Here is a 15,251-nt window from a genome sequence, read left to right as displayed (position 1 = left end):
TTGTGGCCTTTGTGAAGAAAATCCAGGAGAAGATGGAGTCTAGAGTTGCATGCATTAGATCAGATCATGGGACAGAATTCGACAATGTAAAATTTGATGAATTTTGCAATGAAAATGGATCACTCATAACTTCTCAGCTCCCAGAACTCCCCAGCAAAATGGAGTAGTAGAAAGGAAGAATAGAACTCTGGAAAAAATGGCAAGAACAATGTTGATTGACAGTGGAATTGCAAAGAACTTCTTGGCTAAAGCTGTCAATACTGCCTGCTACTTGGTGAACAGGTGCATGATCAGATCACTTCTGAACAAAACCCCATATGAACTGTTAAATGGAAGGAAACCCAAGCTAACTCACCTAAGAACATTTGGGTGCAAATGCTATGTTCTCAACAATGGAAAGGATCAGCTTGGTAAATTCGATGCCAAGAGTGATGAAGGAATATTTCTGGGATAGTCTTCTCAAAGCAAGGCTTACAAGATATATAATAAGCAGACTCAATGTGTTGAGGAAAGTGTCCATGTTATTTTTGATGAGTCTTATCCATCATGTGAGAAGAGTGCCGAGGAAGATCAAGATGGAGAACCCTCACTAGTCCCTGGTGAAGTCATTAACAAGACAAACGGAAAGGCAGAAATGATGAGTCAACTAAAGGAGCTAAATGAAGACAATGCTGCCTCATCTTCAATAGAACCAAGCACCTCAATTACAACCACTGAAGATGAAGAAAGGGTGGTTGATGCAGTTCAGGGAACTCCACTAGCACCTGAAAGAATGACAGAAGAAAATCAGCCAAACATACCCTCTTCCTATCAGAATGAACCTCATGCGTCTAACTGGAGACACCAAAGTTCTCATCCAATAGACAACATTATTACTCCTCTATATTCCGGAGTAGAAACTAGGTCAAGAGCAAGAAATTCACTTGCTTTCTCAGCCTTTCTCTCCCAGATAGATCCCAAAAACATCAAGGAAGCCTTGAAAGATGTAGATTGGGTTACAGCCACACAAGATGAGCTATATCTGTTTGAGAGAAATAATGTGTGGCACCTGGTACCTAGACCCCCAGATCGAACCATAATAGGAACCAGGTGGGTATTCAGAAACAAGCTCGATGAACATGGGATTACCACAAGGAACAAGGCCAGGCTAGTGGTCCAAGGCTACAATCAGGAGGAAGGGATTGACTATGATGAAACGTTTTCTCCAGAAGCTCGCATGGAAGCTATTCGAATTCTATTCGCTTTTGCATCTCATATAGAATTCACCTTGTTCCAAATGGATGTCAAGAGTGCATTTTTGAATGGATTCCTTAAGGAAGAAGTCTATGTGAAGTAACCCCCAGGGTTTAAATGTCATGAGCACCCTGAATATATGTTTAAACTGGACAAAGCTCTATACGGGCTAAAACAGGCTCCTTGAGCTTGGTATGAAAGGTCGTCAAAGTTCCTTCTGGAAAATGGCTTTAAAAGAGGGAAAATTGACAACACTCTTTTCTTAAAAAAATGAGGAAAGAACCTGCTCATTGTTCAGGTCTATGTTGATGATATTATTTTTGGAGCAACAGCTGATTCTTCGTGTGAAGAATTTGCAAGACTCATGGGAAGTGAATTTGAATTAAGCATGATGGGGGAACTGAACTTCTTCTTGGGTCTTCAAGTAAAACAGTCCCCAAAGGGTATATCCATTTGTCAGCAAAAATACATCAGGGAGCTCTTGAAGAGGTTTGACATGGAAGCATCAATGGTGATAGACACTCCCATTGCTACTGCCACTCGACTTGACATGGATGAAACAGGATCCCATGTGAATCAAACCATGTATAGAGGCATTATTGAGTCTCTCCTCTATCTCATAGCCAGCAGTCCTGATATTGTTTTCAGTATGGGGCTGTGTGCAAGGTTTCAATCAAATCCCAAGGAATCTCACTTGAAGGCTGCCAAAAGAATACTGAGATATCTCAAAGGAACACATGACCTAGTGTTGTATTACCGTCAGGTGACAATTTTAATTTGATTGGGTATGCTGATGAAGATTATGCAGGTTATCTTGTGGACAGGAAAAACACTTCTAGAATGGCTCACTTCTTAGGTTCATGCCTTATCTCTTGGGTCACAAGGAAGCAAAATTCGGTGGCTCTTTCAATAGCTGAAGCTGAATATGTAGCCGCAACATCCTGATGTGCTCAGCTTTTATGGTTCAAGCAGCAACTAGAGGACTTTGGGGTACTCACTGAGAGTGTGCCCCTTCTATGTGACAACACCAGTGCACTCAACATGGCTAAGAATCCAGTTTAACACATAAGGACAAAGCATATTTATGTGAGGCATCATTTTCTGAGGGACAATGTGGAGAAAGGGCTGATATGTATAAAGTTCTACAGCACAGAAGATCAAATTGTAGACATCTTCACCAAGGCACTAAGTAGGGAATAGTTTGAAAGAAACATAGTGAAGTTGGGGCTTTTAAAGCCCAATTAAGAACCTGATTCCTCTTTATCTAGCTTTCACCTTCAAGAAATAACTGGTTAAAAGTGTTTTCTGGCCATGTCTAACTCACTTCAATACCGTTGCAGGTAAACACGCATGATGAGTATAGAAGCTGTAGATGCAGTGCTTGAATGATAAAAGAGGATTGACTCCTTCAAATAAAAAGGTCTAGAACCTGGTTATTGTACCAAAGGTTAGTAGTTCTGTGCATCCTTTAATACACTTCTTAAAAAGGGTACAAAACACAACTGCCATGTCATCAACTTTTCAAATCCTGCTATCATGTCTCTTCATTTCAAATCGTGTCATCTCCCTCTGAAACATTGCAATTCTCCATGCCTAACCACCATTTAAGAACCGTTGCCTATTCCTCTCTCTTCATAATTATCCTCTCCTTTTAAAAACCCTATTTTCTGCTCTTCTAACCATAAGTCTTCCATTAGAATTTCCCAAAAACATCGTCTTTTCTTTTTTAATGGCTGAGACAACTTCTAATCTCCCTGCCTCAGTTGTAACTACTACTAATCAATCTCTGGAGCCTTCCGCTCCCACTGAGCCTTCCTTATCTACTGTTACTCCTGCTGCTATAGTCACACCTCACCCAGTCTCCTAGTCTCTTCCTAATTTAGAAACCCTTGACACTGCTGCTCCGTTCTCCCCATCGTCTGAGGCTCCCCCCAATCAAAAACCAAGTGGAGAACAAGGTCAAAATCCTGAGGTCACAACGAGTTCTGCCATCGTTACTACCAATTCCATGGTAGTGGTAGCACCATGTGATGAAGAGACAAATGTTGTAACCATGTTTGTGGTGTCTACTAATGGTGTACTGCATGAGGTCACCTCTCAAAAAAATAAGGCACAAGGTGTGGGGGAAGAAGGGGCCGTTGTAACTGTTGAAGGAGATGCACTAGCAGATACTACTGGGGCATCACATGAGGAACCTGATCCCTCTCCGGAGGACCTAGGTCAGGGCTCTCATTCTTAGGACAATGTTGTTCCTGCATTCGATGTTGTGCCCTTGGAAAATCAAGCACCTGAAATGAGATCTAGTGATGAAGAATACCTGGACAATGTGGCTCTTTATGCATTCATAAGCAAGTGGAGGGTTGTGTCCACTCCTGAGTCTGAAACCAAATGACCTACTACCAGGCTTCAAGTTAAGGTGGCCTACGATTCTGCTCTTAAAAAAAGCAAGAAGAGTAGTAAGAAGAGAAGGAGAAAGTTGGTGAAAGACGGTGTACCTGTAAGTGATGAGGCGATCCCTGTAGTTGGGGTGAAAGAGGAAACCCTAGATGAACCTGGTTCACTTGTTAGACGGTCTTCAAAAAAGACGAAGCCTACTTTAGTAGAGAAGGGGTCAATATCTAGGTCCAAGATGAATGAGGTGGTAAGTGAGTTTTCGATGTCTGATGAGGATGTGCTAATCAAATCCAAAGGAAAAGGAAAAATCAGTGGAGAGAAGTCCAAAAAATGCAAGTTTGAAACTTTTGAAAAAACTAGTTCTGCGAAAAAAATGAGAAGTGAAGTCAGCCATGTCTCTGAATGCTTGGAGAGATCCTAAAAGTTCCTACAGCTGGTGTGTCCAGTGTAAAAGATGTGTGTCAGTTTAACTTCAGAAATGATATTGTAAAAACCAATGCAAACCAGAAAGGGGACCAGATCCATAAAAAAACGCTACTCCCTGTCTATCAGCTGTTGTTTGAATTGGTTAACAAAGTTCTATTGCCTCGAGCTGAGAGGAGGTTAGTGACTTCTAAGTTTGACCTATTCTTGATGGAGCAACTGGACAATTTTACTCCTGTGAGTCTGCCTGCTATTTTGATTGAGCACATGAAAAAGGTTTCCACTTTCAAAGATGGTAATCATGGCATTCCCTATGGGTTCTTTCTTACACAAGTGTTCAGATTTTTTGAAGTCCCACTGGGGATAGGCAAGGTGGGAACTAGGAAGTAGACTTTATATCAGACAACATTGGAAGAGTGCGAGGGTGTGGAAAAGAATGGGGGGGGGTATCAACCGTCTCACAACTTATTAATGCTCAGAACAGTGCAACTGAGGAAATTAGTCGGTTGAAGGCCAGGAATGCTATCTTGGAAGGTCAGCAAGCCCAAGGGGTTCCGGTGTCACATGATGAAGTGGCTCATTTGACAAAGGAGAATGTTGATCTCAGGGCGCAAGTAGAGAACCTGAAGGCAGAACTGCTCAATGAGAAAAAGTCAGGAAATGCCCGAATAGACCTCGTTCTCCAAACATTTGCTGCAACTTCCAAGCCCTTTACTCCTAGTGCCCCCTAAGTACCCCTTCAGTGACCAGTTTCTAGAAATATTTGTTAATTTTTCTTTGATGTTTTGGCGGATGTTTTTGTTTTCTTTTTTATGTGGTTGGGATGAAACATTAATGCTCACGTTTTAACAAGTCCAATGTTGCCTTTCGCTTTTTCAAAGCAAAGGCATATTAAAGTTTTATTAATATCAATCCTTGTTTTATTATGTCAGTACATTCCTTCTGTGTTTCTATTCTCTATCATGATTGTGTGCACATATGTGGCATGAGTTAGCTTAGATGGACTTCTTTGTGCTGTTATTTTGTCTTTTTTAATGATGCCAAAAGGGGGAAAAATAACACGGGGCCTGTGTTTCAGGGGGAACCTGTGTTATCCTGATAGAGTCAGGGGAAACATGTGTTATCCTGTTACATAATCTGGTTCTTACTGTTCTAAATCCACTCTATAATTGTTAAGTTTGTCATCATCAAAAAGGGGAAATTGATAAGTTTTAAATGTTCTTGCCTTATGTTTTGATGATCTAACAAACCTACTGTTAAGAACCAGATAGGGAAGTTGACCTACTCGGACTATACTGCAAGCTTAACGAATTCCAGCAAAATAAGAACTGTTACAGCTTCAGGAGCTAGGAATCCAAACAAGGACATGATACCCTTGTGCTTTCCTTATTACAGTACAAGTCAATTGGTCATAGCTGGAAATGAAGTGACTGAATACTGTTTCTGTTGCACTGCACTGTCTCTAGCATCCACTCATTCTCTGACCAACTAAAGTGCTCACATCATTTCAAGTGATGTGATCAAGATGTACCTACAATGATTTTATACAAAACATCACTTGAAGGTTTCAGTTTCTCATTCAAGCTTCTTTCAAAAAATAGAGAAAACAATCCTCACAAGCTTGAAGAACAAAGCTAAACGCAACTACGAACCAGTTCCTAAAAGATAGCTTGTTGTTGTCCTAGTGGACTTGTAACTTTGTGATTGTACTTACTGTATCTCCTAAACTGCTTAGCTAGAAGCGTTTGATTAGGAATCCTCTTGTAAATCCGTAAACTCCTTGTGTTTATGTTGTGACTAGGTATAGTCATAAGCAAAAATCTTTGTAATCGTAGAGTTATAAAGTGGCTTGTGGTGAGAGCATCACAAGTTAGTAAAAGCCTTTGTAACAAGGAAGTCACAAAGTGCCTTGTGGTAAGAGTACCACAAGTTAGTTGAGTAAATTCTTTGTAGTGGAGTCATTGCAAATTGGCTTGTAATAGGTTTTACAAGTTAGTGAGGCTTAAATCCTACTGGTATAGGTCGCGGTTTTTTGATCCCCTTGTATGGGATTTTTCCATGTAAAACTCCTCTCCCTTATTTACGTACTGTTTTATTTGCATTCTCAGTAGAATCTCGTAGAGGACCAAGTACTCTACTATTTGGTGGACTTACACAAACTAACAATTAGTATTAGAGCGGTTTTCTCCTATCAGGCTAACACCTAAGAAGGATCCTCATGGCTGCTCTACCAAATTTTGAAGAAGGTCAATCTACATACCGACCACCCAAGTTCAATGGACAATACTATAGGTAGTGGAAAACAAGAATGCACGATTTTATCATGGCTGAGGATTGTGAGTTATGTGATATCATATGCGATAGTCCTTATGTTCCAACCAAGGTACTAGAGGAATTTCCATTTTCAATGGCAAAAACCAGCAACGAGTACACTGAAGCAGACAAGAAAGCTGTGGAGGAGAATTTTCGTGCCAAGAAAATTCTGGTATGTGGAATAGGACGTGAAGAGTACAATAGAATCTCTACCTGCGACACTGCGAAGGAGATACGAGAACTTTGCAAACAACGCATGAGGTAACTACACAAGTAAAATAGTCTAAGATTGATATGCTCACTACCGAGTATGAACTCTTCAAAATGAGGGATGATGAATCCATTCAAGATATGCACACAAGATTCACTTCCATCATAAATGAGTTACACTAACTTGGTGAAACTATCCCCAGAAGCAGGCTAGTAAGAAAAATCCTCAGTTTTCTTCCTAGTTCTTGGGAAAGCAAAGTTAATGATATCACTAAGTCAAAGGACTTACAGGAGCTGACCATAGAAGAGTTGATCGGAAACTTGAAGACTTATGAGTTGAAGAGAAAGATAGACAGTGCAAGAAGAGAACCAAATAAGGAAAAGAACCTGGTACTTAAAGCTGATAACAATGATTCAAGTGAGGAATACAGCGACATGGCTTACTTAAACAAAAGATTTCAGAAGATGGTCAGAAGAAATGGAGAAATGCTAAAAAGGGACAGCTTAAACAGAGTAAAAATCGCGATCTTTGCTACAAGTGTGGAAAGCCTGGACATTTCATGAAAGACTGTCCTCTCTTGAAGGAAGAATTCTCCCAGAACTACCATAAGAAAACAGCTAAGACGAACCTGGTTCCTTTCAAGGACTTCAAGAGAAAAAGATCTGCTGACAATATGATCAGACATGCTCTTGCAACATGGAGGGATTCCTCTACTGAGTTTGAAGATGAACCTGATATTGGTGATAGTTCCATGATGGCAGTTGAAGGCGAGGAGATTGGTTATGACTTAACTTTTGCTTTGATGGCTCAATTAGATGATGATGAAGACAACGACAACAAAAAGGTAACTTTCAGGGATGTTCAGAGAAATCTGAAATCCTATTCTCCCAAAAAACTCATGTTTTTAGTTAAAGTATTTATTACTGTTTTTCATAGTCTTGTGGAGGATAGGGATTCCTTGACCTTAGAATTAGGAGAATTTGAACAAACTAAAGACGACTTAGTGGTTGTAGTTACTGACCATAAGAAAACCATTGAAATCCTTAGAAAAGAAAAGGATGATCTATTGGCAAAAATTATAGACCTAAGGGAAACAATAGTGAAACCATGGACTAAGTCAAAACCTGAAAATTTTGGAAAGGGAAATGAGATAGCTAGTGAGGAACACATTAGGCTTGAAAATGAGGTGAAAGCTATAAGATCTAGGATGTGTGCGGAAATTAAGAAAAATGAGCAACTCCAAACTGATCTGGAAAGAGTAAATAATGATCTTGAAAAGTCCCTAAAGTGGACCTGGTCCTCAGAAGTTACCATTGCCTTGCATACTAATGATTGTGAAAACAGGAAGGGAATAGGGTCCCAAAGGTAGAAAACTCCTCACAACCCTCATAGCAAGTACGTCACTGTCTCTGATGACTGGCCTTGTACCCAATGTGGGAACACTAGGCACTTTAAGGAAGATGTCCAGGCCAAGAATCAATCGATTCAGAAAAACAAAGTATTTGCTGAAAAGGTGACTACAAAAGAGGGACCAAGTACCACTCACAAGAAACATACATTACCTACATGGACTAAGAGAACTCTGATTCATCCTCTTGCCTACTACAAGGGACCTAAACATGCTTGGGTTCCTAAAACTAACTCTTAATCCTTTGTGCAGGGAACAGTGAAAGGAAGTGGTCAACAATGGTTCATGGATAGTGGGTTTTCAAAGCACATGACTGGGAACACTACGGACTTTCTTGCACTGAAAGCCCTGCAAGGAGGGAGTATCCTTTGGCAATGGAAAAAAGGGGTACATTGTTGGAGTTGGAAAAGTTGGAAAGTCACTCACTCATTCTATTGAAAATGTGTACTATGTCAATGGACTTAAGTACAGTCTCTTGTGTGTCTCTCAAATCTGTGACAAAGGAAACAAGGTGGAATTCTTGTCCAAAATATGTACAGTCACTGATCTTGTGACCGGTGAAATAATACTTGTGGCCAAAAGATACAAGAACATCTATGTTGCTGATTTTGAGTACTTACAGAGTGGTGATCTGAGGTGTTTGAAAGTTGTTGATGATGATGCTAAACTATGGAACAGAAGACTGGGCCATGCAAGTTTTTCTCTTCTAAACAAACTAATTCAGAATGACCTGGTTCATGGTCTGCCTATGTCACAATTCAAGATGCAAAAATCTGTGATGCTTGTACTAGAGGAAAACATGTGAAGTCCTATTTTAAGTCTAAAAGAGATGTGAGAACCTCAAAGCCCCAAGAGCTTCTGCATATGGATCTGCGTGGACCTATGAGAGTGCAAAGTTGAAGAGGAAAAAGATACATTTTTGTGATAGTAGATGACTACTCCAGATTCACATGGACTCTGTTTCTCAGAACCAAAGATGAAACTATTGAGGTGTTTGCGGCCTTTGTGAAGAAAATCTAGGTGAAGATGGAGTCTAGAGTTGCATGCATTAGATCAGATCATGGGACAGAATTCGACAATGTCAAATTTGATGAATTCTACAATGAAAATGGCATCACTCATAACTTTTCAGCTCCTAAAACTCCCCAGCAAAATGGAGTAGTAGAAAGGAAGAACAGAACTCTGGAAGAAATGGCAAGAACAATGCTGATCGATAGTGGAATTGCAAAGAACTTCTGGGCTAAAGCTGTCAACACTGCCTGCTACTTGGTGAACAGTGCATGATTAGATATTTCTGAACAAAACCCCATATGAATTGTTAAATGGAAGGAAACCCAAGCTGACCCACCTAAGAATATTTGGGTGCAAATGCTATGTTCTTAACAATAGAAAGGATCTCAAAGTAAGATTTACAAGATATATAATAAGAGGACTCAATGTGTTGAGGAAAGTGTCCATGTTATTTTTGATGAGTCTTATCCATCATGTGAGAAGAGTGCTGAGGAAGATCAAGATGGAGAACCCTCACTAGTCCTTGGTGAAGTCATTAACATGACAAACAAAAAGGCAGATATGATTAGTCAAGTAAAGGAGCTAAATGAAGACAATGCTGCCTCATGTTCAATAGAACCAAACACCTCAATTACAACTACTGAAGCTGAAGAAAGGGTGGTTGATGCAGTTCAGGGAACTCCACTAGCACCTGAAAGAAGGACAAAAGAAAATCAGTCAAACATACCCTCTTCCTATCAGAATGAACCTCAAGCGTCTAACTGGAGACACCCAAGCTCTCATCCAATAGACAACATTATTACTCCTCTAGATTCCGGAGTAGAAACTAGGTCAAGGGCCAGAAATTCACTTGCTTTCTCAGTCTTTCTCTCCTAGATAGAACCCAAAAATATCAAGGAAGCCTTGAAAGATGTAGATTGGATTACAACCATGCAAGACGAGCTACATCAGTTTGAGAGAAATAATGTGTGGCACCTGGTACCTAGACCCCCAGATCGAACAATTATAGGAACCATGTGGGTATTCAGAAACAAGCTCAATGAACATGAGATTACCACAAGGAACAAGGCCAGACTAGTGGTCCAAGGCTACAATCAGGAGGAAGGGATTGACTATGATGAAACGTTTGCTCCAGTAGCTCGCATGGAAGCTATTAGAATTCTATTAGATTTTGCATCTCATATAGAATTCACCTTATTCCAAATGGATGTCAAGAGTAAATATTTGAATGGACTCCTTAAGGAAGAAGTCTATGTGAAGTAACTCCCAGGGTTTATATGTTATGAGTACCCTGAATATGTGTTTAAACTGGACAAAGCTCTGTACGGGCTAAAGTAGGCTCCTTGAGCTTGGTACGAAAGGTTGTCAAAGTTCCTTTTGGAAAATGGCTTTAAAAGAGGGAAAATTGACAACACTCTTTTCTTAAAGAAACGAGGAAGGAACCTGCTCACTGTTCAGGTCTATGTTGATGATATTATTTTTGGGGCAACAACTGATTCTCTGTGTGAAGAATTTGCAAGACTCATGGGAAGTGAATTTGAAATGAGCATGATAGGGGAACTAAACTTCTTCTTGGGTCTTCAACTAAAATAGTCCCGAAAGGGTATATCCATTTGTCAGCAAAAATACATCAGGGAGCTCTTGAAGAGGTTTGACATGGAAGCATCAAAGGTGATAGACACTCCCATTGCTACTGCCACTCGACTAGACATGGATGAAATTGGATCTCATGTGATTCAAACCATGTATAGAGGCATTATTGGGTCTCTCTTCTATCTCACTGCTAGCAGACCTGATATTGTTTTCAAACCATGACCTGGTAATGTATTATCCGTCAGGTGACAGTTTTAATCCGATTGGGCATGCTGAAACAAATTATGCAGGTTATATTGTGGACAGGAAAAGCACTTCTGTAATGGCTCACTTCTTAAGTTCATGCCTTATCTCTTGGGGCACAAGGAAGCAAAATTCGGTGGCTCTTTTAATAGCTGAAGCTGAATATGTAGCCACAACATCCTTATGTGCTCAGCTTTTATGGTTCAAGCAGCAACTGGAGAACTTTGGGGTACTCACTGAGAGTGTGCCCCTTCTATGTGACAACACCAGTGCACTCAACATGGCTAAGAATCTAGTTCAACACAAAAGGACAAAGCATATTGATGTGTGGCATCATTTTCTGAGGGATAATGTGGAGAAAGGGCTGATATGTATGAAGTTCTGCAGCACAGAAGATCAAATTGCGAACATATTCACCAAGGCGCTAAGTAGGGAACAATTTGAAAGAAACAGAGTGAAGTTGGGGCTTTTAAAGTCCAATTGAGAACATGATTCCTCTTTATCTAGCTTTCACCTTCAAGAAATAACTGGCTAAAAGTGTTTTCTCGCCATGTCTAACTCACTTCAATACCATTGCAGGTAAACACACATGATGAGTATAGAAGTTGTAGATGCAGTGCTTGCATGATAAAAGAGGATTGACTATTTCAAATAAAAAGGTCAAGAACCTGGTTCTTGTACCAAAGGTTAGTAGTTTTGTGCATCCTTTAATACACGTCTTAAAAAGGGTATAAAACACAACTGCCATGTCATCAACTTTTCTGATCCTGCTATCACGTCTCTTCATTTCAAATCGTTCCATCTCCCTCTAAAACATTGCAATTCTCCATGCCTAACCGCCGTTTCAGAACCGGTGCCTATTCCTCTTTCTTCATAATTATCCTCTCCTTTTAAAAACCCTATTTTCTGGTCTCCTAACCATAAGTCTTCTATTAGAATTTCCCAAAAACATCGTCTTTTCTTTTTTAATGGCTGAGACAACTTCTGATCTCCCTGCCTCAGTTGTAACTACTACTAATCAATCTCTGGAGCCTTCCGCTCCCACTGAACCTTCCTTATCTACTATTACTCCTGCTGCTACAGTTACACCTCACCCAATTTCCTAGTTTCTTGCTAATTCAGAATCCCTTGACACTGTTGCTTCGTTCTCCCCATCGTCTGAGGCTCCCCCAATCAAAAACCATGTGGAGAACAAGGTCAAAACCCTGAGGTTACAATGAGTTCTGCCATCATTACTACCAATTCCATGGTAGTGGTAGCACCATGTGAGGAAGAGACAAATGTTGTAACCGTGTTTGTAGTGTCTGCTAATGGTGTACTGCATGAGATCACCTCTCAGATAAAAGAGGCATAAGGTGTGGGGGAAGAAGGGCCGTTGTAACTTTTGAGAGGGATGCACTCACAGATACTACTGGGGCATCACATGAGGAACCTGATCCCTCTCCGGAGGACACAGGTCAGGGCTCTCATTCCCATGACGGTGTTGTTCCTACAATCGATGTTATGCCCTTGGAAATTCAAGCACCTGAAATAAGATCAAGTGATGAAGAAGACCTAGACAATGTGGCTCTTGATGCATTCATAAGCAAGCGGAGGGTTATGTCCACTCCTGAGTCTGAAACCAAATGACCTACTACCGGGCTTCAAGTTAAGGTGGCCTACAATTCTGCTCTTCAAAAGAGCAAGAAGAGTAGTAAGAAGAAAAGGAGAAAGTTGGTGAAAGACGATGTACCTGTAAGTGATGAGGCGATCCCTGTAGTCGAGGTCGAAGAGGAAACCCTAGATGAACCTGGTTTACTTGTTAGACGGTCTTCAAAAAAGACGAAGCCTGCTTTAGTAGAGAAGGGGTCAATATCTAGGTCCAAGATGAAGAAGGTAGTAAGTGAGTTTTTGATGTCTTATAAGGATGTGCTAATCAAATCCAAAGGAAAAGGAAAAATCAGTGGAGAGAAGTCCGACAAACGCAAGTTTGAAACTTTTGAAAACACTGGTTATGTGAAGAGAATGAGAAGTGAAGTCAGCCTTGTCTCTGAACGCTTGAGGCATCAAAATGTTCTGTTGGGTCGTACATTTGACCCAACAATCTCTGAAATGGCTGGAATGCGCCAAATTCTGGAAATGGTTGAGTTTCAATGTTGGGCGCATCTATTTCAAACTGATGCACCTAAGGTATACGAGGATGAGGTACAAAGCTTCTTTGCTAGCTTCTTTCCAGTTGAGACTGACCACATTTGTGCCTTGGTCAATGGGGTGGACATTATGTTCGATGTAAAGTTGCTTGGAGAGATCCTAAAAGTTCCTATAGCTGGTGTGTCCAGTGTAAAAGATGTGTGTCAGTTTAATTTCAGAAATGCCGTTGTAAAAACCAATGCAAACCAGAAAGGGGACCAGATCCATAAGAAAGTGCTACTCCCTGTCTATCAGCTGTTGTTCGAATTGGTTAACAAAGTTCTATTGCCTCGAGCTGAGAGGAGGTCAGTGACTTCTAAGTCTGACCTATTCTTGATGGAGCAACTGGACAGTTTTACTCCTGTGAGTCTTCCTGCTATTATGATTGAGCACATGCAAAAGGTTGCCACTTTCAAAAATGGTAATCATGGTCTTCCCTATGGGTTCCTGGTTACACAAATGTTCAGATTCTTTGAAGTCCCACTGGGGATAGGCAAGGTGGGAACTAGGAAGCAGACTTTATCGCAGACAACTTTGGAAGAGTGCGAGTTCATGGAAAAGAATGGGGGGTATCAACCGCCTCACAGCTTATTAATGCTCAGAACAGTGCAACTAAGGAAATTAGTCGGTTGAAGTCCAGGAATGCTATCTTGGAAAGTCAACAAGCCCAAGGGGTTCCGGTGTCAAATGATGAAGTGGCTCATTTGACAAAGGAGAATGTTGATCTCAGGGCGCAAGTAGAGAACCTGAAGGCAGAACTGCTCAATGAGCAAAAGTCAGGAAATGCCCGAATAGACCTCATTCTGCAAACACTTACTGCAGCTTCCAAGCCCTTTACTCCTAGTGCCCCTTAAGTACCCCTTCAGTGACCAGTTTCTAGAAATGTTTGTTATTTTTTCTTTGATGTTTTGGCGGATGTTTTTGTTTTCTTTTTTATGTGGTTGGGATGAAACATTACTGCTCACGTTTTAACAAGTCCAATGTTGCCTTTCGCTTTTTCAAAGCAAAGACATATTAAAGTTATATTAATATCAATCCTTATTTTATTATGCCAGTACTTTCCTTCTGTGTTTCTATTCTCTATCATGATTGTGTGCACATATGTGGCTTGAGTTAGCTTATCTGGACTTCTTTGTACTGTTATTCTTTCTTTTTTAATGATGCCAAAAGGGGGAAAAATAACACGGGGCCTGTGTTTCAGGGGGAACCTGTGTTATCCTGATAGAGTCAGGGAAAACTTGTGTTATCGTGTTACATAATCCGGTTCTTACTGTTCTAAATCCACTCTATAATTGTTAAGTATGTCATCATCAAAAAGGGGAAATTGATAAGTTTTAAATGTTCTTGCCTTTTGTTTTGATGATCTAACAAACTTACTGTTAAGAACCAGATATGGAACCTAACCTACTCGGACTATACTGCAAGCTTAACTAATTCCATCTAAATGGAAACTGCTACAGCTTCAGGAGCTAGGAATCCAAACAAGGACCTGATACCCTTGTGGTTTCCTCATCACAGTACAAGTCAATTGGTCACATCTGGAAATGAAGTGACTGACTGCACTATTTTTGCCGCACTGCACTGTCTCCAGCGCCCACTCATTCTCTGACCAACTAAAGTGCTCACATCATTTCAAGTGATGTGATCAAGATGTACCTACAATGAGTTTATACAAAACATCACTTGAAGGTTTCAGTTTCTCATTCAAGCTTCTTGCAAAAAACAGAGAAGTCAATCCTCACAAGCTTGAAGAACAAAGTTGAACGCAACTACGGACCGGTTCCTAAAAGATAGCTTGTTGTTGTCCTAGTTGAGTTGTAACTTTGTGATTGTACTTATTGTATCTCCTAAACTGCTTAGCTAGAAGCGTTTGATTAGGAATCCTCTTGTAAATCCATAAACTCCTTGAGTTTATGTTGTGACTAGGTATGTCATAAGCAAAAATCTTTGTAATCGTAGAGTTACAAAGTAGCTTGTGGTGAGAGAATCACAAGTTAGTAAAAGCCTTTGTAACTAGGAAGTCACAAAATGGCTTGTGGTAAGAGTACCACAAGTTAGTTGAGTAAATTCTTTGTAATGGAGTCATTGCAAAGTGGCTTGTAATAGGTTTTTACAAGTTAGTGAAGCTTAAAGCCTACAAGTATAGGTCGTGGTTTTTTGATCCCCTTGTGTGAGATGTTTCCACATAAAAATCCTCTGTCTTATTTACGTACTGCTTTATTCGCATTCTCAGCAGAATCTCGTAGAGAACCA

The 15,251-nt window shown here is 40.4% G+C and overlaps 2 protein-coding genes across 2 annotated transcripts; both read left to right on the top strand.

The window, feature by feature from the left end:
- The first annotated feature begins 1,729 nt into the window (after positions 1-1,729).
- LOC138875006 (secreted RxLR effector protein 161-like) lies at positions 1,730-2,178 on the top strand. Its single transcript, XM_070153810.1, has 2 exons — positions 1,730-1,880; positions 1,997-2,178. The coding sequence occupies exons 1-2, from the start codon at positions 1,730-1,732 to the stop codon at positions 2,176-2,178; spliced, it is 333 nt and encodes a 110-aa protein (XP_070009911.1).
- Positions 2,179-6,373: 4,195 nt separating this feature from the next.
- On the top strand, positions 6,374-8,787 carry LOC138875005 (uncharacterized). The gene is made up of 6 exons (XM_070153809.1): positions 6,374-6,624; positions 6,777-6,963; positions 7,005-7,939; positions 8,021-8,087; positions 8,235-8,353; positions 8,454-8,787. Exons 1-6 carry the CDS (start codon positions 6,374-6,376, stop codon positions 8,785-8,787), a joined length of 1,893 nt encoding a protein of 630 aa, XP_070009910.1.
- The last annotated feature ends 6,464 nt before the right edge of the window (positions 8,788-15,251 follow it).

The sequence above is a fragment of the Nicotiana sylvestris genome, chromosome 8, assembly GCF_000393655.2.
Source record: "Nicotiana sylvestris chromosome 8, ASM39365v2, whole genome shotgun sequence".
In the NCBI taxonomy this organism is placed as follows: Eukaryota; Viridiplantae; Streptophyta; class Magnoliopsida; order Solanales; family Solanaceae; genus Nicotiana; species Nicotiana sylvestris.
The sequence above is the reverse complement of the archived record's forward strand: the minus strand, read 5'-3'. Positions and strand labels throughout refer to the sequence as shown.

Excerpts from the sequence above, each read along its gene's own strand:
- LOC138875006 (XM_070153810.1), top strand. The coding sequence starts at position 1,730 with ATGGAAGCATCAATGGTGATAGACACTCCCATTGCTACTGCCACTCGA. Across the intron at positions 1,881-1,996 it reads CAGTCCTGATATTGTTTTCA|GTGACAATTTTAATTTGATT; the intron begins GTATGGGGCTGT and ends TATTACCGTCAG.
- LOC138875005 (XM_070153809.1), top strand. The coding sequence starts at position 6,374 with ATGGCTGAGGATTGTGAGTTATGTGATATCATATGCGATAGTCCTTAT. Across the intron at positions 8,088-8,234 it reads ACAAAGTATTTGCTGAAAAG|GGAACAGTGAAAGGAAGTGG; the intron begins GTGACTACAAAA and ends TCCTTTGTGCAG. Across the intron at positions 8,354-8,453 it reads CAAGGAGGGAGTATCCTTTG|TCTCTTGTGTGTCTCTCAAA; the intron begins GCAATGGAAAAA and ends ACTTAAGTACAG.